Raw genomic sequence first — 20,959 nt, forward strand, 5'->3', positions numbered from 1 at the left:
GGTGCCATCAGAGCAGGATTGCGGGTGCTGGCAGTTTGGGAATACACAGCCCGGGGTGTCTTGTCTCAGAGCTGATGCAAACATTATGGAGGAGAGAGCAGGCAGCCGGAGTTGGTCATGGGACTTTGCAGGCACAGAAGCACCTTCCCTGTTTTAGAAGCTGTAGAATCAGCTCCATTGATTTTTTTTTTTTTTTCCCCTGGTGGCCTGATTCAGCGTCTGCCAATGTAAAGCTTAGCTGGGAGTCGGTTTGGCTTCTGTAAGGCGAGAAATAAATTTCATTGATCCAGGGTGCCCTTCTGCATCCTGCTTTGGTTGAACTAGTCCTGCATCTAGACAGGCAAGTAACTTGTAAAGCACTGGGGGTGGGAGAAAGCCACTGAAAAAACCCAGCCTGGATCTGCTGAGATAGGAAGTAGAGAGGTGGGACCCGATCTGAGGAAAGTCCTGGGAGCACTGCAAGCCCACCAGTGCTTTCTCAGAAACTTTTAGCCATTTCTTCTGTAGATTGACTGGGGACACAATCTAGAGCATCTGTGGACAGAAAAAATTCCCCAGGCTTGTTGAGGCAGGTACGGCGGCAGGCTGGGAGCAGTAAGGCTGGCAGGGCTGTGCTCCGCACTGCTTGTACTGGGCCACCGCTGAGGCCAAGCGCTGATGCACAGCAGTCAAGCTAATGGTGCTATGCAGGCATTCCCAGAGAAGATGCCATTTGCTAGTAATGCTTGAGGTTTCCGGCAAGCAGAAAGCAGGAGTCACTCAGTTATCTGAGGAGTCAAGAGCATGAGCTGAACTTGGAAGGCTTTGAAGGAAACAGTAAGTTTGGGCTTGGGTCCTCTCTTAAGAGCTTGTCATTTCACCCAAAGGAGATGGTTTGAGCAATACAAATGTCAGCAGCAATGTTTCAGTACGTTTGCTACAAGCCTGATTGTTGCAACCAAGAACCCAAAATACCTGCCTTTCCTCTGCCGCAGGCAGCACTGGACATGCTTAAACACAAACACAAACAGTAGTTCAGGCAGAATATGAAACAGCTGAGTTTTTGTCTCTTCTTTCCCCTTCCTTCCCCCCCCTCACTACCAGTTACTTCTGTCCTGCACAGGACACTATGGAAAGAGTAGTCAAGCGTTGGAACAGGCTGCCCAGAGAGGTGGTGCAGTCACCATCCCTGGAGGTGTTAAAAAAATGGGCAGACGTGGCACTTGGGGACATGGTTTAGTGGGCATGGTGGTGTTGGGTTGATGATTGGAATGATGATCTTAGGGTCCTTTCCAATCTTAATGATTCCTAGTTTTTACTTTCATTATAATTAATCCAGCCACCAAGCCAGGAAACATGAAATTGCTACTCTACCCTTAATTGGTTTAGTGATGGACTTGGCAGTGCTAGGTTAACAGTTGGGCTTGATGATCTTAAAGGTCTTTTCCAACCTAAATGATTCTATGATTCTATGATTCTATGAAATGTGCCCAGAGAACCTGCTCCCAGACTCTTCACTCCTACCTGGCCTTCTGGCATCGTGAATTCATTTCTCAACCCCTAACCTCAGGCATATCTTGGACTAGTTTATCTTCCATGATTTCCCAAATTCCCCCGCTCTCCCCAGATAGAGCAGGCCTGCTGCACGCTGTCCCACTCCACAGCTGAAAATGCCCTTGTGCCTTTCCAACATCATCGGTCACTGCTAGTTTTATGTAACACCAGCTTGAAGGTCTAGACACTTCCAGGGTTTGTGCACACTTTATTAAAGAGGAGCAGGACTCTGCTCCACAGCAGAAACTGCACCAAGGTGACCTTGGGCCAGGCTGCCACACTACATTTCCCGGGAAAAGAGCCTTGCTGTGCCCCTTCGCAGGGCTCCAGCTGCAGAGGGGAGTGGGGACAACCAATACCGGTTTTAAATAACTGTATTTGTGCATGTTAAAGATCTGCCCCCCAGCTCCATATGCACAGACTCCAGGTCAACCCTTGCCAAGTCTAAAAGGGACAAATACTGCACCTGGCAACAACACCTTCCAAGGATTTTAAAGAGGCCACAAAACCAAAACATGAACAGAAACATGAGCAGACACCCTCTGCTGCAGCAGAAATAGCCTTTGAAAAAACAGCAGCAGCGAAGATAACTAGTACTAAATATTTACATTTAAAAGCAAAGTACGTATTCTACCAGATTTACTGTAGGGAGAAAGAAGGGCAAGTGAAGAAAACCAAAACTGTGTGTGTGGGTATGCAGGATAGTGCTGGAAGAGGAAGGTGAAAGGAAGGGGACAGTAAAGTACTAACCCAAGAAAATTTAGACATCAGTTAAATTTGAGTATGAGCCAATATCACATGCTAAATAACTGCATGACACTTAAGAGCAAAATAACAGTTTTAGTTGTTTTCTTATGTTAACTTATTTGGATTTATTTGAACTTTAAATCTGAACTTCCTGGATTCATAGTGTAAATTTTAGGGATGATTAGAATAAAATCTACAGGCAGTGATTATCATCTAGAATGTCTGAGACTTCTCTAGCACAGAATACAAGGCCAACTGTCTGTATCTGCTGACCACTAATTTTTAAGGGTGTAAGCAAAAATGGCAGTATTTTACTAAAACACAGTTGTTTATCATGTGCGTACAGCTGACACTGAAAGCAGACTTTTGGGGTTTTTTTTAAAAAAAAAAGGTCTTGAGAGGAGATGAGTGCAAATCAAATTATTCAGTCTTTTCATTTGCTGGGTTTTGACAAACATTTATTAATGCAAGTCTCAGCAACAAAATTTTTTATTTCAGTATTTTCAACCAGAAGGAATGTTATAGCTCTACACCACAAAGCCTGTATGATACACACTTCTTGTTTACCCTATTTTCACACTGCTTTGTGTATCAAACATACTCAGAAACAATCTGTATAGATGGCTCCACCATCTCCACTTTGGAGACAGCACAGCCCAAAAAACTGTTAGCCTGCTCCACTCCCCCCTAAATTATTCCATCTGTAAAGCACAAATAACAAAATATATTTTTGCTTCTAAGAGCTTCACTTATCTGCAGAAAAATAGAACTGCTTAAGAGTGAGCTAGTTAGATTATGAAAGGGTCCAAGCACACACCCGCACATTCTGGACCTCCCAACAAATCTGTGAGGAGGAAGCATTCACAATTTGATCCAACTAAAAAGGAGCCAGATAGCATTCAAGAAAAGGAGATCCATCCTATCCAAAACACTGAATGCCTGCTCATTCTTCTCTCTAGAACAGGATGAGAAGGACAGAGGTGTAGCTATGAAACACTTCTCTAAGTAGTGGGACACATTAAGAATGAACCTTGCAAACACTGCAAAATTTCAGAACAAAACTTAAAAGGCTTTTTTTTTTCCCCCCCAAAACATAGTGAAAACAGCATACAGAGCTTGAATATCCACAGCACAAACCGAAAAACAAAGGGAGTTCATTCAATCTACAGTGCTTTTGTTAAGGTGTTCAGAGAATTTAGTGCATTCTTTTTAGAACTAAGCTTGGAAACTATATTCCATTTTTCATTTTATTAGAAAACTAAACTGTATGAGGCAAAGAAACATTTCAGCAAACACACAACAGTGAAAACATGGCACTGACAAGGCATTTAACCCAACCATTATCACAAACTCTGATTCAGGATTCTCTGTTGCTTTCAGTCAAGTATACATCATTTCTGCCATGTGAGACATTTTCTTGGGAATATATAAGTAGTATTCCATGTATCCCGAAAGATCTTCAATAGTCACGTCATCCACAAAGGCTCGAGCTTGCTCAGAACAAGATCTAGGAGAACCTGATGAGGCTGTCCCACAAGGGGATCTATTCTGAAGAGCCTGGGCATGGACTCCTAGGACTGCCTTTTCGCATTCTGACAGGACGCTCCGTAAGCCAGAGAAAGAGTACACTTCCATGGTTCGCCACTGCTTGCACTGGCATTTCTTGTCCGTACAAGGGCACTGCTTGCCATTGCTAAGCATGGATAAGGACTGGAAATCTGAGGTTTGGCTACAATGCAAGCTAGTTTCAAAGGATGAGGAGAGAGTAGGGTAATTCTCTCTTGACTTCTCCAAAGGCTCTTCGGCGGTGAAAGCTTCCAAAGGTTCAGTTCTGTCATCACCGGCCTCAAAGTGAGAATCATGCCTGTCCTTCGTACCGTGTTCTGCTGTAACAAAAATGTCTGAACTGATACTGCCCTTTGACGTGTCTGCCTGCGTTTTGTGTTTCAGCTGGTTGTTGGCTTTCATATTGCAATACGTAAACTTGGGAGGATGCAGGACGGGAGACTTGGAGCGCCTGCGACGTGGGGCTCTTGCTGATCCTCTGGAAGGCTTTCTCACACACCTGCAGGGTTATAACAGGTAAGCAAGTAGGTAACTCCAGAATCTACACCATAGCTAAATAAGCTCTAAAATGTGGCTAAAAACGTTTCAGAAGATTTTTTTTTTTTCTGCTTAGAAAAATCAGGTGACTAGTCACTTACAACCTCTGAGAGGAACAGTGGAAGAGTCTGAAGAAACTGGGGCTCCCGCAAAGGAAAGACACATAGAAACACCCCTTTTTTAACGGTACTTCCCTCCAAATCTTTTGTGTTAAGCAAATGATACTTTGTCATCCCAAACTGAACTGCAGTGCAGAACCTGAATATCAGTTGGAGCTGCTGGCAGAGTTGCACTGAATATCCAGGTACTTCAATACAGAAATAAAATAACCCAAGAAAGATGTGAGAGGGGGTTGCAAAGGTATAAGACTTGAAGAAAAGGACTTCTGAGGAAATCAGTGGAAAATAAAGTTTTAGGTACCCTCTCTAAGAGAAAAGGCAATACTGTTTTTAAAGTCTTTGATGAAAGCCCCTTAAAAAACATCATATCAAACAGTTATGGTAAGGTTTTGTAACAGAAAGGAGAGAAAAGATATGTTGAAGCAACTAATTAACAACAACTTTCATTGGAAACAGTATGCACGTGTTAAATGTCTCAAACCAGAAACACATGCATGGTGCAGCGAACGGTATGTTTTACCCATGCCAGGCTTCCTTTGAGCAGACAGCCTGTTGCTTGGCTCCATCCATGGCTGCTCTTGTCGGCATTCTGAGAATCGTCCCGTCGCCCACAGACAGAGCTGCAGTACATCTGAGTAGAAAGGGAAATGCCACGTTACAGTAGTGCCTGAACATACTGCTTCAGAGGTCTAGATTCAGCCTATTCACTTTAGATGCTCAGCTAAGACATTTAAGTTTGCAGCCTTGACTTCCTCTATAGTCACTGGTTAGAAACAGGGTATTACAGAGATTTATCTAAGTGTTCTTACTATACTGACCTCAGGCAAGTGTCTAAAGATAGGTGAGATGAAATGAAAAGAGGCCAAAATGCCCAGAGGCTGATGTCATGCCCTATTTGTACCAAAATGACACATTAAAGGAATGTAAACTTAGGTTCCAAATGTTGTCAGACAATAGTTGTTAAAAGACAGACTCCTACTCATCTAAAATGCAAAGTCAGGAACCCGTAGCAGCAGGCTGAAGAGTCACTGGAGAAGTGGATGAGGTAAACCAGACAAGGACAGATTACTAATTTATTTCTCATTTAACTTCTCATTAAATTTTGCAGATAAACATGGAATGAAAAAACCATCTGGCCCTGGAGGTCCAGACAACAAACATAAAGGCCTCAGCATGTGAATCTGTATTTATGATGGCTATATGTGTGATCTGGAACATGGGATAGGAAATTGTAAGAAATGAGGCTGAAATTCTAGCAGAAGAACCGAAGTACTCTGCCCGAAGTTGATCTTAAAGGATTAGTCACAAGATTTGAGCTGTTCAAAACACATGCCTGCAAAACAAGATATTTTTATGCCTAAGAAGATATCATCAGGAATTAACCAGAATTCCACATAGTCTGTTAGTGGTAATACATCAAAAGGGGTATGCTTAATAAGCATACTTCCTTGTTAGAGAACAGCTATTCTTTTCCGCATTTAACAGAAGACTTCCTGAAGCAGACAAAATGATAACCAAAGCAAAATATACTTTAACATTCAGAGGAAGTCATGAGTTCACAGTATCAATGGCTACAGAGATGAATTCATAAGGTAACATTAATTATCGGTACAAAGCTTTCTCTTATATCTATGAATGCCCAAAAGACTTCAAGTGAACTACCTCACAAAGTGTTAGACTGCATTTTATTAACCCCTACTTTTAAGGAAGATGCTTATAGTACCTATTATCAGCATACCCAGCGTGTTACAGAATAAGTTGTTAGTATAAGACTGTCTGCAGACATCTTACTCTACAAAACCCCCTGAAATCAGAAATGATCAGTGCTTATATTTAGCCTGATGATTTCCAGCAAGACTGGGCTCTCCCACAGACTACAAAGTGCTGCTGCCATCCTTCAGACACCTTCCAAGCAAATCACGCGCTATAGTAAAGGCTGACAACATGCCTGAAGACACCAGCGTTTACATGAATGGACAAACAAGTTCTGTATCTCACAAAGTGACTTCAGCTACCACAACAGTTAGGAGTGGGTTCACTGCTTTGGGTGAGTCATTTCATGTTTTCTTACAGTTACTGTGTAATTTCAGATGGATATTGTGTCAAAATTAGTCAGTAATAAAATGCTGCTTTGCTTATTAGACAGTTATATTGACTGCATTTCATCTGAAGCGATGCAGTTGTCTCCTCGCGGAGAGTAAGGAACCTTTCACCAAATGACATTTATTTTGAGATTCAAAATAATAGAAAACAAATAAAAATATGTAATAAGAAACCAACAAATTACACGGTCCATTCTGTTGCTCACTTACCCTGCTGCATCCACTCTCAGCTTTTTGAAAGCTGTTTGCAGACTCTCTTCCTCTTCATCTTTAGCTTCCAAGTCCATTGATGGGCTCTCAGTGTGTAACCAACTGTGCCATATAGAACAAACTGAAATACACAATCAGGATTTGATGTTGAGGTCTGAGCACACATGGTCTCTACAAAACTGAACTGGCACGTGTAATGGCTGCTCATTCTTCCGTGGGCAATCTCACTGCCTTCTGACCAGACCTGCCCAGCACTTTTCACCATAAACTCCAAACTCTGCGTTTCTCAGAACGGGCACAGCCCGCGTCAAAAATAACGAAGCGTCTTTTTTTTTTTCCACCAGGTGAACAGTCGGTGTACACTCTGCCAACTACTGCAACTTCCATTTGTGCCGGGAGCATGACACCGGCAGAAGAGCCAGGGACAGCTGGGCACCGCCACCGCCGTGGACGGCCCGTCCCCGCGGCACATCCCCCCCCGACAACCGCACGGGCGGGGGAAAGGAACCGAGACCAGACCCGAAGCGGGGTCACGCTGCCGCCGCACCCCCCGCGGGGCCGTCTCCACCCAAGGCTCCGAAGCCCCCGGCAGCGCAACACCCCATCTCCCGGGGCCGCGGCTTCGCGCCTCCCGCGCCCCGTCGCGGCTCCACCAGCTCCCCCGGGGCCTCCCCTCGCCGCCGAGGCCCCTCACCCCCGCCCCCGCCGCACCGCCCGGGCCCCCGCGCCCCTCCCCGCTCCCCAGGGCCAGGGCCAGGGCCAGGGCCAGGGCCAGGGCCGGGGCCGCCCCTCCGCCGCCCGCACGGCCGCTGAGCGGCTCTCCCGGGGCCGGGGGTGCCCGGAGGGCCCGGGCCCAGTGTCCGGTCCCCACAGGCCGTCACTCACCGCCGCCTCCGGCCTCGCGCTCGGGAGGGGGGGGGGTGGGGGGCGGAGAGCGTAGAACACAACAGGAAGTGAGGTCACCGCCCCGCGGGGACGCGCATGCGCGGGTGCGCTGCCCGCCGCGCCTCAGTTCCCCCGGCTGCCATGGGGGCGTGCGCGAGCGGCCCTGGCCCCGCCCCCGCCAGGCCGAGGCCCCGCCCCCGCCCGGCCGCCGTCGCTTCCGGCGGGGGGGGCGGGGCCTCATCCGGGCGGCGCGGCCCGGCGGGAGGCGGCGGGGCCGGGCCAGGCCCCGGGGCGAGCGCGGTGAGTGTGGGCGGCCGGGCGCCCTTCCCTCTCCCTCCGCGGCTGGGGTGCCGTGCCCCCGCGGCGGGGCCCTCCCTCGCGGGCCTGCGGAGCCGGTGCCCCGGCAGGGGCGGAGGGCCGTGGGGAAGCCCCGGCGGGGCGCGGGGCCGATGCTGAGTCACCCCCGCCGCCGAGGGTCGGGACCGAGCGCCGGTGCCAGGGCTCGCCCGGAGCTGCGGGACCGCGGTGTCCGCTGGGCCCCGCCGCGGGGTTACGGGGTAGAAGGCGGGTGCCGCCGGGCCCGGGGCCCCCCGGGGCTGAGGGCGGGCGGGCGGGCAGGCGCGGGCGGCGTGAAGGCCTGTGGGGCTCCTGGAGAACGGTTCCGGCGGCAGCCGTCTGCGGGCGGCTCGGGACCCGCCGCTGCCGCCCGTGCCCCCGGCCGTGTGCCGCCCCGGGCGGCGCGGTAGGCCGTGCCCGCTCCGCTGCGCTCCTGGGGCTGCGGGAGGCCTCGGCCCCGAGCGCCGTGGGTCTTCTCACCCCTCCCGCGCCCGGCGCTGGAACCCAAGGGCTGCGTTTGTGCGTTGCACCGTAACCGCTGTGGGTAGCGGTGGTGCCTTGCGGTGCACTGGGCTCGGCCAGTAGCCCCGTGTTGCTGGGAAATAACTGAAAATAAAACGGGAAAGGATGGGCGTGTGTTTTCCTAAGAGATAAAGAACCTAAGTTTCAGTGTGGTTTTTGACACAACATTAAACTTTGGTTGTTTTTTCACCGTAATTCATTTTTTCTTGATATCAGTGCTATAGTTGGCTGGTGCGTCTAAAATGCTCAAGCTTATACTTGGTTATCACAGAGTGAGTGTTTTTTCTCTGAATCAATTCTGCATCGTTTTGAGGGTTTAGTCTGTCAGTGATGAAGGACAGTGTGATAAAATATTTAGTTTAAAACGGCTAGTACATTTTGAGTAATGTACAGTGATTTAAAAACTTTACTCTCATCTTCTTGCTGAAGTTATATAATAGAGGGCTTTGGTATTTTAAAAAAAAGAAAGGTTGTAGGCTGATCTTTTTATTTTAAAGAGTCTTCTTTTTGGGTCAAGGAACAATTACTGAAGTAGGGACCATATGTTTTGCCAGAGCAGTAGTAGTATTTAACTAAGAGAGCGTATAAAACAATAACTTGCTCAGATGAGCATCATGTTGTCGGTCTCTGTGTTAGCTTCCTCCTCTCACGTTTACTTGCTGTCTGACTCACTGGAGGACGTGTGTCTTAAAGTTGTTATGATACATTATCCTTCTGCATATGTCATAATAGCTGTCTGCAATCCAGGGCATCCAGATGAAATCATAGCAGAGCAAGCAGCCGGAACAACAGCAGGGAGAGCTGCCACCTCCAACTGGAATGAGGTTGTGGGGGAACAGAAATTACTACTCTGTATCTGCATAAGTAACTGACCTGTAGAGGTTCAGATAGCTCCTCTCTCTTCACCGAGACTTTTTCTTTTCCATGCGATAAAAAAGCTGGTGCTTTAGTTGGTAAAAGTAGTGCTAATGTAGGCATTATTGCTGTATTGTTAGGTATAGTGCTCCATATAAGTGGACTCTTGTCGCAGGAGCTGTTATCATTTGCTGGGTTTGGATAGTTACCTTCCTAATGGATTCTTAGAGCTTCAGGAAGATACAGAATCACAGAATGGCTAAGGTTGGCAGGGATCCCTGGAGGTCCAACCCCCCTGCTCAAGCAGGGCCACCCTGAGCCGGTTGCCCAGGACCATGTTCAGACAGCTTTTGAGTATCTCCAAGGAGGGAGACTGCAGCGTCCCTGGGCAGCCCGTGTCAGTGCTCAGTTGCCCTCACAGTAAAGAAGTGTTCCCTTGTGCTCAGATGGCGCCTCCTACGTTTCAGTGTGTGCCCATGGCCTGTCATGGTCCTGTCACTGGGCACCACTGAGAAGAGCCTGGCTCTGTTCTTTTTGTACCCGCCCTTCAGGTATTTATATACGTTGGTTGATGAGATCCCTCCTGAGCCTTTTCTTCTCTTGGCTAAACAATCCCAGCTCTCTCGGCCTTTCCTCATAGGAGGGATGCTCCAGTCCCTTCATCATCTTAGTGGCCCTTCACTGCATTCTCTCCAGCATGTCAGTGTCTCTCTTGTAGCAGGGAGCCCAGCGCCAGACATGGCACTCCACCTGTGGCCCCACCGGTGCTGAATAGAAGGAAGGATTAGCTCCCTTGACCTGCAGCCCAGGATAGCATTAGTCCCTTTGCCACAAGGGCACGTTGCTGGCTCATGTCCATCTTGGTGTCTGCCAGGACCCCAGGGCCTTTTCTGCAAAGCTGTACTGGCACATGGGCTTGTTCCTCCCCAGGGGCAGGGCTTTGCACTTCCCCTTGTTGAAGTTTGTGAGGTTCATGTCGGCCCCTTTCTCCAGCCTGTTGAGGTCCCTCTGGTGTATCAGCCACTCATCCCAGTTTGGTGTCATCAGCGAATTTGTTGAAGGTACACTCTGCCGCATCATCCAGATCATTAATGAAGATGTTAAACAGGACTGGATACAGCATTTACCCCTGAGGTACATCGCTAGTTACTGACCTCCAACTAGACTTTGTGCCAGGGATCACCACCCTTTGCCATTCAGCCGCTTTTCAGTCTGATCAGTCACCAACTGATCATCCGGCCTATGCTTCACCACCTTCTCTGTGAGGGTCTTGTGGGAGACAGTGCCAAAAGCCTTACTGAAGTCCAGGTAGAAAATATCCACTGCTCTCCCCTTGTCTACCAAAGCAGTCTCATTGAAGAATGTTGTCAAGTATAACAACCTTGCAATTTAAAAAAAAGACTGAGAAGAGGATCTCGTCACAACCCATACAGTGTGGCCAAAGGCTCTCACAGTAATGGCACCCACAGCAAATGGCCCTGATTTTCCAAAAGCAGTCAAGTCAGAAGCATTAAATGAAACAGGCTAATCAGCCAGGTAAACTTCAACAAATACTGAGCTTGAGGTAGTCTGGTGTAGAACTGAGACTTGCTACTGTCGGTGCTTTCTGCTCAGCAAAAGCAAAGCCCATGCTAAGGAAACAAACCTTTCTCGAGTATTTTTTTAGCAGAAGTGTGGCTGATGTAGGATGTGCACACGCTTGCAGAACTGTAAGGCACTGAAGAGCGTCGAATTTTGAAAGATTTGAGATTTCTTTGTAGCTAGATTAAATGAAGGCCAGGGTAGCTTAAAAAAAAAAAAAACCCAAACCAAAACATCAGCCAGTTCTTATCAACTCCTTTTTTTATTTAAAACAAGGCTTACTGTTTGCTGTTTCTGCTTGTATTTGCATTTGTACTTGTTCAAGAGCTGATACCAGAAAATTTGAATGGCTATTTGCAATCAAAATACCACGTTCTGATAGGATTGTGTAACTCTTGCTGGGATCTGGACAGAAGATCAAAAAATTTTGTTTAGCTTAAAACTTTATCTTGTTTTTAAAAAAATCTGTTGGTTTTGGTTTTTTTTTAAGTATATATGTAACATCAAGTCCCAAAGTTGGAAATAGCAGTTGTAGAAAGTCGACTGTGTTTCTGTGGCATTTCTTCTCACCTTTCACCTCTTCTGGAATTATTCTGGTAACGCTGTAAGACAAATAGAAGAGTCTGTCTAGACTGTAATAGATGTGCAAGATGCTATTGACACCAGATTTTACTTTAAATTGCTAATTCACCTATGCAGTTGTACAGACTGTTCCATTCTTGGTTATCATAAAGCTTGTTCTGAATCAACTTTCAAAAATGTTCTACTAGAATGACCTCAGCTTTGTGCACTCAGTGTGCTATTTTGAGTTTATTTTCATGTATTATGATGCTGCTGGGCAACTAATGTTTTTAGCAAGGCACCGGTCCTTATTTTCATATGTTGTCTTCTCTGCTTGTAGCAGTACATGGTAATTCTGTCACCTTCTGGCCATCCCAATAATGAAAACGGAAGCTAAGGACGGAGAAGAGGAAAGCCTGCAGACAGCATTCAAAAAGCTAAGAGTTGACACAGCTGGGTAAGTAACACCACAGGGGAGGTACAGAGTTAACATATTACAAATGGACTCAAAGGGAACACCCTTGCTGTTAAATTTGAAGGAATGAGGTAATTGCAAAAGGTTAGGCACTGAAAGCCTTCTTTCTAGTTAAACAAACTGAAATAAATTCACTAGCTGTAGACTGCACTTCTCTAGGAATTGTAATTTGTTTGATGGCTGTTAGCTCCCACCAGGCTTGAAACAAACCTAACGATAGTCAGCAGTTGACAAGATACTTGAAATTAATTTCGGCATGAATCTGGCTGCTAGAGGTTACATCTGTAGCACTAGAACTCTACTGTTGAAGTTAGCATATTGTCATGGCTCTGAAGGCCTGTCATGAGAATAAACTCTCATCTTTTCCCAGGAGAGAAACATTCTTTCCATGTCAGTAAAGGAGTTCATGATTCCTCACAAACTATTTTCATTGCTGTCACTTACAAATTTCCCATTTATAACCAAAATCACTAAATGGGAAAGAATGCTTTTTGTGTTGTCTGGTTTTGTGGGAGACCCAACACGTGGCACTTACCCTTCCTGTCCCAGGTAGCAGAACACAAGCAGCATGTGTCTTCTGTTGGTGATGATCATTCTTATCTGAAATGAAGGGGCAGGGCGGGGAAAGGCTTTGGTATAATGTGTTTTCTGCTGACAGATGTGCACCATTACATATTACTTGTACAGGACTGTGTTTCAGTAAGCTATTGTCAGTGTTGCAGTTATGCTGGTACCTGAAATGAAAGTGTTGGTAAGGCAATATGTAAATATCAAGGTGGTAACTAGGATTACCATAGAACTTGGATTGTGAGTAGATTGGCTTCTAAAGTTATCTTTCACTTAAGTAATTAAACTCATTAGAAATGAATCACCATGCAAATGCCTCTCATTTCTTCAGTATCTCCTGTCCCACCCCCCTGTCAGGCATACTTAATTACTTTAGAGTTTTTACTGTTGGCCTTCAATTTTCTGCTCTGTGTTCATTGTCCTTTAAATGGCAAATAGCAGATGTTTGACTGTCCTGGTTTCAGCTGGGATAGAGTTAATTTTCTTCCTAGTAGCAGGCACAGTGCTGTGTTTTGGATTTAAAATGAGAATAATGGTGATAACACACCCATGTTTTAGTTGTTGCTAAGTACTGCTTATGCTAGTCAAGCACTTTTCAGCTTCCAATGATCTGCCAGGTACACAAGAAGCTGGGAGGGGGCACAGCCAGAATAGTTGATCCAAGCTGGCCAAAGGGTTATTCCATACCATGTAACGTCATGCTCAGTATATAAACTGGGGGGGGGTTGGCTGGGGAGCAGTGATCGCTGCTCGGGAACTGTCTGGGTATAGGTCGGCAGGTGGTGAGCAATTGCATTGTGCATCACTTGCTTTGTATATTATTATTATTATTTTATTGTTACTATTATCATCACTATTTTACTTTATTTCAATTATTAAACTGTTCTTATCTCAACCCAGGAGTGTTTCTCACTCTTACTCCTCCGATTCTCTCCCCCATCCCATCGGGGTAGGGGGAGTGAGCGAGCGGCTGCATGGTGCTTAGTTGCTGGCTGGGGCTAAACCATGACAGTGACTAATAGTTTGGACTCTATTAAGTGGCAGTTAACCCTATCCTAGACCAGTGTGTGGGGACTTATTTTCACTTTTCAGGGAATCTGCCCTGCTTACAAACTAATTTAATATAGGATTTGGAAAATCATTTCCTTGTGAATTCCAGTGTAATATGTGAAGTCACAACTTTGAAAAATTGTTCTTGGCGTTATTACAGCTCCTTGAAGATGGGAGTTTGGGATTAATTTATAGCACCAGAACAGTTAGAAAATTTTCTAAGGTCCCTGGCTTGAAGGTCTAGATCTAGGTCCCTGGCTTGAAGATCTGACACAACTTTGTTGCTCAAGTGATTGAACTTGTAATAGTATGAAGAGTTTTAGCTTATGTTGTGCTAGACAGAGGCTTAAGTGTTCTTCAGTTAAACAAAGTCTATTTATGTCCAAAGAACATTTATTTTTAGGAAAGAATGGCTTATTTGTCTCTGGAAAAAGAGATGTGTTTCTTTAGTGATGCTCTTTTTCCCCTCCCCTCTCCCGGGAAACTGAAATTTAGCCATTGTGTGTGCTTTGTCATTGACATGTGGAGTTTGGATTTGCAGTCTAGTTGCTGAATGGCATCATGTTTGGTGAAAGAGTCCATTATACAAACTTTTGAGATAGGAATGTGTAAACACTATCTTTCTGATTTGGGTCTTCTTTGTGTACAGGTCTTTTAAGGCATACTGTAAATGATTTGGAGCAATCTTTTCTGGGAAAGAAGATTCATAACTTTTTTTCATATTCATAATGCTAGCCAGTCTAGGATGTTAACTTTTCTTTCTATCTTTCACAGATCTACTGCTTCTCTCTCTGTGGGTGAAGGGACAAGTCCAAGAGCACTGGTTAGAACAGTGGCAGATGAAACCAAAGCTAAGAATGTGTGTACTTCTAAGGAAACCTGGCATGGGTAAGAAGCTCGGGATTATCACACTACTTCAGATGATACGGCATTGAAAGCGAATTTTAAATAGGCAGGTTTCTAGTAACTACACCCCTAAACAAGGGACCCAGGTTTTCTTTATTAAAGGACTATTTAAAATACTACACCACCTTTTTCTGTTCATATGCAACTACTATTATTTATGTGAAGTGAAAGGAAATGCTGTTCAGCTATAGGTTGCTAAACATTATAGGTTTTTCTTAACATAAATGTGAACTGCTGTTTTTGAATCGACCGTGAATGCATCTCTTTGTCGTTTGACATTGCAGCAGCTGTCATTGTGCCTTGGGAACTAGATTAGATTAAAATAAAGAATGGGTTTCTAGAGTGTCTATGCAGAACTTCACACTCATTTCCTACTGAAACATGACCACCCTTTTGCCCTTGGTTCATTAGTTTTGTGCTGTCTTCTTGTGCCTTGTCCTTCTCTTAGAGGTTACTTTGTATGTCTCAATGCTTTACTCAATTTCTAACCTTAAAAGCATGCACTTTTGGTTTAGTTTCTCAGGTGTTTCTTTTATATTTTATACAGCTGCTTGACTAGAAAAAAGTTGAATTCCAAGATAGCAGAATACCCTCAGCAAATGCTCTGAGCTTAAAGCTCTTGCATGCAATATAAATGCAGTAGTGATTTTGCCCAATGTTATTTGTAATCCAGCAATAAGTCTTTTTTAGTGAATCTTCACTCCCTTTTGTATCTTTCCCTGGTAGGTCTATGAAGAAGCCTTCAAGAGGAGTTGTGAGAACCCAGCGTCGCAGGCGTTCCAAGTCTCCAATTCTTCATCCTCCAAAGTTTATCCATTGCAGCACAAAATCACATTCCACATGCAACCAGCTAGTGCACAAGAGCCAGATTGATGCCCAGGATGACAGCGGTGGGTTTGGGATGCCAGTCCCAAAGGAAGCTTGTGCACACGAACGATGCAGTATTGCTCCTGACGTTGGCCAGAGGGGAGCGGATGTTGAGTCTTTGGGAGCTTCTGTTACACAGTCAGCATCAGAGAACAGACAGGAGAACTCTCCAGCTGCCGTTTCTCTAGTATCCAAAGGAAGCCTAAAGACTACGGAGCTTTCTGACTTTCAATCTATGTCCAAGCTGAACACGAGTAAGCTGTGTGCATGTGCAGATAAAGCCTGTCAGTGTAAACGATGGCAAGATATGGAAGTGTACAAATTCTCTGGCTTGCAGAACACCCTCCCATTGGCACCTGATAGAACAGTTTCTGAGGATCACTCCCAGTCTTTGCCATCAAGAACTCCCTCAAGTTCTCCACGCTCTTGCTCTGAGCAAGCCAGGGCCTTTGTGGATGACGTGACTATTGAAGATCTTTCGGGATACATGGAATATTACTTGTATATTCCAAAGAAAATGTCTCACATGGCAGAAATGATGTACACCTGACGGCAATGAGCACTAAAGACAGGAGGGTGGGTGGTTTAAATCTGCCCTCTGTCACACTCATGTGAGATGCAGCCCACTCCCTGCTCACTGTGCTTGCAATAAAAACACTTCTTTGCATCTTAGCTAATGTTCATTATTTAAGATGGACAAACAGTTTAGTTTAAGCTTGGAATAGATAATGAAGTAAACATGGTGAACATGTTTAGAGTGTACCTGCCTATACTTAAGTGACCTAACATTTGGAAAATTCTACTTTGTTTTCAAAGTCCTCCTGTTTCACCTTGTTGGAAGAGAAAGTCTCTAGACTGCTTGGTGATTAGAGCTCTTATTGTGAGAAACTTGGTGTAATTCAGCTTCTTTGATATCGCTTTGATCTCAGGTTGTTAACACTTACACTTGTGGTTTTGGATGCTTATGCCTCTGATTTTATTTCATAAAGGAGTGGCCATCTCCTGTCCTCTTTCTGGTACTATTACCACTCTAGGCAAATTCAGGAGACAAGAGTTGTCTTGTCTTGGGTTGGAGGCATTGTTATTTCTTTGTGCCTAAAGAGGCAGGAGAGGTCTGATCAGCTGAACAGGCATCCTCCTCCCCTGTCTTTGATGATGTTAATGTAGTCAGATGCTCTTAGGTTAACATAACATTTGCTTGCAAGGCTGCCTGATGAGAAAAGAAACTTGAACGATCAAAGCAAGATTGTTTCAAGAGGTTGTTCTGATCTCTGTAGTGTTGGCTAGTGGAAAATGTAAAGCAAGCGTAACTTTTTGTTGAATGTCCAACAGGCCTTAGAGACTTGTCTGCAGCAGGAGAAATACCCTGCTTTCTTCAGGGCGATTGCTTTTTCAGTTAACCAAAGGAAAAATGAGATGATGGACTGTGTTCAGTGTGTTTCTTATGAAGACCAAAACAGCATTTGCTTGCTTCAGTGGTCTTAATTCGTGCACTCGGGTGGTTTTGGGGTTTTTTTTTTAATCTTTGTTCAGCCTGCTCTATAACACCAAGTATAAGCCTTCAAGTATTAAGACCCATAGACTTGAGTGAACTGGTGCAGCTGCACAGCAGGGAAATCTTGAGCACTGTGTTTTCTTTCTCCTCCCCTCCACTCTTTTTACTAAACCCTTGTCACTTTAGATGCCTTGTCCAGCTTTGCGTTCTTCCTGAAATTTACTACTTCAGAAACAACAAGTTTGTCACACTTTGTGTGCATCAGCACAGTCTGTCTTCTGTAAATATGTGTATAGCAAAGGAGCATCCATCCCATCGAATAATACGATTTGTTGAGGGAGAGATGAGTTTGTGGCTTTTTTCCCTGTTTTTATATAGCTGTATTTCTGCCACCCATGTTCTGAATTCAAGGCAATTGTTTGGTAACTATTGCCTGCAATACTGGGCTGCAAAGTCCAAAATGACCTTACTTCTCAAATAATTATTCTTTGCTGTTCCCAAATGCTTGCAGGCAGCAGCCACAGCACTGTTGTGGGGCTGAAAACGCCTCTCAAGACCGCGCTGCTTTTTACCATTTCTTTTTGTTACTCACCACAGGCCTGTACCCGCAGGGTTTAGGGTTGCAACGTCAAGTGCTCAGTGCCGGGTTATGGAAAGTGCATTGAAATCCAGGAGGTAATGGGGGGAAAAAAAAAAAAAAAAAAGAGTAGAAAGACGTGAACTGGTGCAGACTGGGGAGGCGGGCAGCGTGAACTGGTGCAGACTGGAAAGTGGGCAGCGTAGCAGTGGTGCAGACTGGGGAGGGGGCGGTGTGAACCGGTGCAGGCTGGGGAGGGGGCGGTGTGAACCGGTGCAGACTGGGGAGGGGGGCGGCGTGAAGCGGTGCGGGCTGGGGAGGGGGCGGCGTGAAGCGGTGCGGGCTGGAAAGTGGGCAGGGTGAACCGGTGCAGACTGGGGAGGGGGCGGCGTGAAGTGGTGCAGACTGGGGAGGGGGCGGCGTGAAGTGGTGCAGACTGGGGAGGGGGCAGCTTGAACCGGTGCGGGCTGGAAGGGGGCAGCGTGAACCGGTGCAGAGTGGGGAGGGGGCAGCGTGAAGTGGTGCAGACTGGGGAGGGGGCAGCTTGAACCGGTGCGGGCTGGAAGGGGGCAGCGTGAACCGGTGCAGAGTGGGGAGGGGGCAGCGTGAAGTGGTGCAGACTGGGGAGGGGGCGTCGTGAACCGGTGCAGAGTGGGGAGGGGGCAGCGTGAAGTGGTGCAGACTGGGGAGGGGGCGTCGTGAACCGGTGCGGGCTGGAGGGGGCGGAGCGGTGCCGCGCCGCCAGGGGTCTCCCCCCGCCGGCTGCCGGGGCCCCTCGCTCCGCGACGATCGCTCCGGGACGATCGCGCCGTTTCTCCGCCGCCCCGGGAGCCGCTCTGGGCGCGGGGTCGGCGCTTTCCGCACTCCGATCGAGTGGTCTGAGCCAGCCGCCAAGGAAGGCTTCTTCAGTGCCGGCATCTGCAGAAGTTACTGACATTTCAACAGTGTACTGCCGGTTCACAGCTGTGCTGTGTAATTAGGAAGAGCTGCTAAGTAAATAATTACGTGGTCCTGAACTTGGCATCCTCTTAGGGCGGTTACAACATCTTTGGGTTGGCAAATCCTGGAACACCGTGAAATAGGCGGCCGTGGGCAGCTGCCACTGCTGCCTTAATGCCTTCCCTTCTGTTACTACAAGGCGTTTTAAGATGCTTTGGTCTACCCATAAGCCACAAACCAAAAACCTCCGGTTTCATTTTGAGAAAATAGGAATTTCCAGCCGTTAATCACGCAGCAAGAACCTTGTAAGGGTCTTACTCATGACTGAGTAGTCTTAAAAGCTTAGATTTAAAGGGGAAAAAAAAAAATCCAACTTCAGCCAATTTCAAGATCTGGCTATTTTTTTTTTAAAAAAACGCTTTAGAGGGCTGGTTCTGCCAAGCAGCACTTCTGAGTCATGTTGGAGTCCCTTGACAAAGTGTCTGTTCCTGTAGCTAAATAAAAATGAGGCCTTTTGTAATTAGCTTTATAGTGGGCAGCTGGTCCTTCTCACCTGTGCCTGCAGGTATTTTGTAGTTTATTCGCTATATATACATACTTAGCCTTTCTTGCAGTTATATATCGTACATTGTCTGTTTTTTTTTCCTATGCCTCTTCTTCCCAGAAACACCGATGGGGAGGTCGTCCAAGTTGTAAAGCTGCGCTATGTGAGTCTGAAGTGCGCTGTTGTCTGCGGCAGCTTTGCCCCAGAGCTTGGTGTGGATCTTGGGCGCTCACCTGGAAGGAAGGCAGGGCGCAGCCTGCCGATAGCGTGGTCTCGCCCCACAGCTCTTGCAGCTCCTCAGCAGCCGGTGCTCAGTGAGGGGAAGGGCGTCCGTCCACGCTCCTGCTGTGACAGCGTGTTTAGGAGATGGGACAGGTGTGGCTGGAAGGAGGGAGGGCTTGGGTTGGCCTGTTACCTGGTGTTTCATTCCTTGTCCTCTCCTACCATCTGCGTTTGATGACGTGGATTGTTACAAGCAAGGTGGACTGTCGCTACTTGGTGTGCGTGCGCAGTTCTCCCGAGGAGGGTCTCGCCTTTCTTTTCCAAACATAGCGAGACTAAATTATGCTGCCAGCTGTTAAACAGGAGATTCTGGTAAGTTTGTTGTTGGGAGAGGGGGGAATGACTACCTGCGGATCCTTTTCACTACCCTAAAGCAGCGCTGGAAATTCACTTTAAAAGTAGCTGACGGGGCGAGTAAGATGTACGCTGTGATCTGGGCGCTGGGCTTTGGCTCCTCGTTCAAACGCTGCCCACCGAGACAGGGTGCGAGCAAAGCCGCCTCCGGGCGCTGCCCCCGGGCCGTGCCTGGGGGGCCCGGGGGTCCCGGCTCCGCCGCCGCGCCCTCCCCTCCGGGGGCGGCTGCCGGTGCGCCCGGGCGGGCGGCGTGGGGCAGCGACGCGCCCCCTTCCCAGGCTCTATTTTAAGCAGACATTTACTTTCCCAGCCTCTTCTCCGCCTGGATCCCTGCCCGGGGCGGGGTGGGGGTGGGGGGGGATGTGTCTCTTCCCTCCTTCATAAAAGGGCCCCGAGGCGGAGGCCGGGCTCCGGGGGGTTATTTTTGGGAGCAGCTCCCGGGATCCGATGGCCTTGTTAGGGCAGCGCTGACCTTTCTCCGGCGGGGGAGGAGAGCGGAGCGGGCCGGGCCGGGGCGGGCAGCGGCGGCGGCCGGGGCGGGGAGCGCGGCGGCTCGGGACCCCTCGCTCCGCCGCCCGTTCGGCCGCCCGCGGCTCGGCCCCATGCCCGCGGCGGGGGCGCGGCGGCGGGGCAGGTAGCGGCTCGGCGGGGCCGCCCCGCCCGGGGGGCTCGGGCCCGGCCCGCCCCTCTCCCCTCCGTCCGCTTCCCCCCCCCTGCCGCTCCCCGGCCCCTCGGCCGGGCCGGGCCAGGCAGGAGCGGCCGCTCCCGGCGCCCAGCCCGGCTCCTCCGGGGATGCGGCAGCCGCCCCCGCGGCCCGGAGCTCTGCCCCTGGGAGGGCTGCCCGGCTGAGGGGCACCGGCCGGCACCATGAGCGGCGGCAGGTTTGACTTCGATGACGGAGGCGCCTACTGCGGGGGCTGGGAAGGGGGCAAAGCCCACGGGCACGGCATCTGCACCGGCCCCAAGGGCCAGGGCGAGTACTCGGGCTCCTGGAACTACGGCTTCGAAGTGGTGGGCATATACACGTGGCCCAGCGGCAACACCTACGAGGGCTACTGGTCCCAAGGCAAGAGGCACGGCCTAGGAATCGAGACCAAAGGACGGTGGGTTTACAGAGGCGAGTGGACCCATGGCTTTAAGGGGCGGTACGGCGCGAGGCAGAGCATGAGCAGCGGAGCCAAGTATGAAGGTACCTGGAATAATGGCCTGCAGGATGGCTACGGCACCGAGACGTACGCCGATGGAGGTACGGGTGACGCCGGAGGGGATGGGAGGGTGATGAACAGCGTGATACCCAGCCCGCGATGGCAGAGGCTGCGTCTTGTCCCCGCTGAAGGGGTGACCTGATC

The 20,959-nt window shown here is 48.1% G+C and overlaps 3 protein-coding genes across 5 annotated transcripts in view; 2 read left to right on the top strand and 1 right to left on the bottom strand.

Moving 5' to 3' along the window:
* Positions 1-2,753: 2,753 nt before the first annotated feature.
* LOC104035102 (oxidative stress-responsive serine-rich protein 1) lies at positions 2,754-7,724 on the bottom strand. Its single transcript, XM_075721003.1, has 4 exons — positions 7,700-7,724; positions 6,815-6,935; positions 5,023-5,133; positions 2,754-4,345 (listed from the first exon to the last, which is right to left on the bottom strand). The coding sequence occupies exons 2-4, from the start codon at positions 6,889-6,891 to the stop codon at positions 3,661-3,663; spliced, it is 873 nt and encodes a 290-aa protein (XP_075577118.1). The 5' UTR covers positions 6,892-6,935; positions 7,700-7,724; the 3' UTR covers positions 2,754-3,660.
* Positions 7,725-7,961: 237 nt separating this feature from the next.
* Positions 7,962-16,091, top strand: LOC104034960 (oxidative stress-responsive serine-rich protein 1). Of its 3 annotated transcripts, none has more exons than XM_075721174.1 (5): positions 7,962-7,999; positions 9,305-9,381; positions 11,895-12,011; positions 14,421-14,534; positions 15,279-16,091. In XM_075721174.1, the coding sequence occupies exons 3-5, from the start codon at positions 11,935-11,937 to the stop codon at positions 15,967-15,969; spliced, it is 882 nt and encodes a 293-aa protein (XP_075577289.1). In that variant the 5' UTR covers positions 7,962-7,999; positions 9,305-9,381; positions 11,895-11,934; the 3' UTR covers positions 15,970-16,091. The 3 variants fall into 3 exon arrangements, with proteins under 3 accessions (XP_075577289.1, XP_075577288.1, XP_075577290.1); XM_075721175.1 differs by lacking the exon at positions 7,962-7,999 and adding an exon at positions 8,631-8,829; XM_075721173.1 differs by lacking the exon at positions 9,305-9,381.
* Positions 16,092-20,477: 4,386 nt separating this feature from the next.
* Positions 20,478-20,959, top strand: part of JPH2 (junctophilin 2) — a 30,285-nt gene continuing 29,803 nt past the window's right edge. The window contains exon 1 of the mRNA XM_075721217.1: positions 20,478-20,856. Coding sequence (XP_075577332.1) covers positions 20,478-20,856 — 379 coding nt within the window. The remainder of the gene's footprint in view (positions 20,857-20,959) is intronic.

This window comes from Pelecanus crispus, chromosome 14 (assembly GCF_030463565.1).
Source record: "Pelecanus crispus isolate bPelCri1 chromosome 14, bPelCri1.pri, whole genome shotgun sequence".
NCBI lineage: Eukaryota > Metazoa > Chordata > Aves > Pelecaniformes > Pelecanidae > Pelecanus > Pelecanus crispus.

Coding starts and splice junctions, on each gene's coding strand:
- LOC104034960 (XM_075721174.1), top strand. CDS start 11,935: ATGAAAACGGAAGCTAAGGACGGAGAAGAGGAAAGCCTGCAGACAGCA. Junction 12,012..14,420: donor CTAAGAGTTGACACAGCTGG/GTAAGTAACACC, acceptor TATCTTTCACAG/ATCTACTGCTTCTCTCTCTG. Junction 14,535..15,278: donor TCTAAGGAAACCTGGCATGG/GTAAGAAGCTCG, acceptor TTTCCCTGGTAG/GTCTATGAAGAAGCCTTCAA.
- LOC104035102 (XM_075721003.1), bottom strand. CDS start 6,891: ATGGACTTGGAAGCTAAAGATGAAGAGGAAGAGAGTCTGCAAACAGCT. Junction 5,134..6,814: donor CTGAGAGTGGATGCAGCAGG/GTAAGTGAGCAA, acceptor CTTTCTACTCAG/ATGTACTGCAGCTCTGTCTG. Junction 4,346..5,022: donor TCAAAGGAAGCCTGGCATGG/GTAAAACATACC, acceptor ATAACCCTGCAG/GTGTGTGAGAAAGCCTTCCA.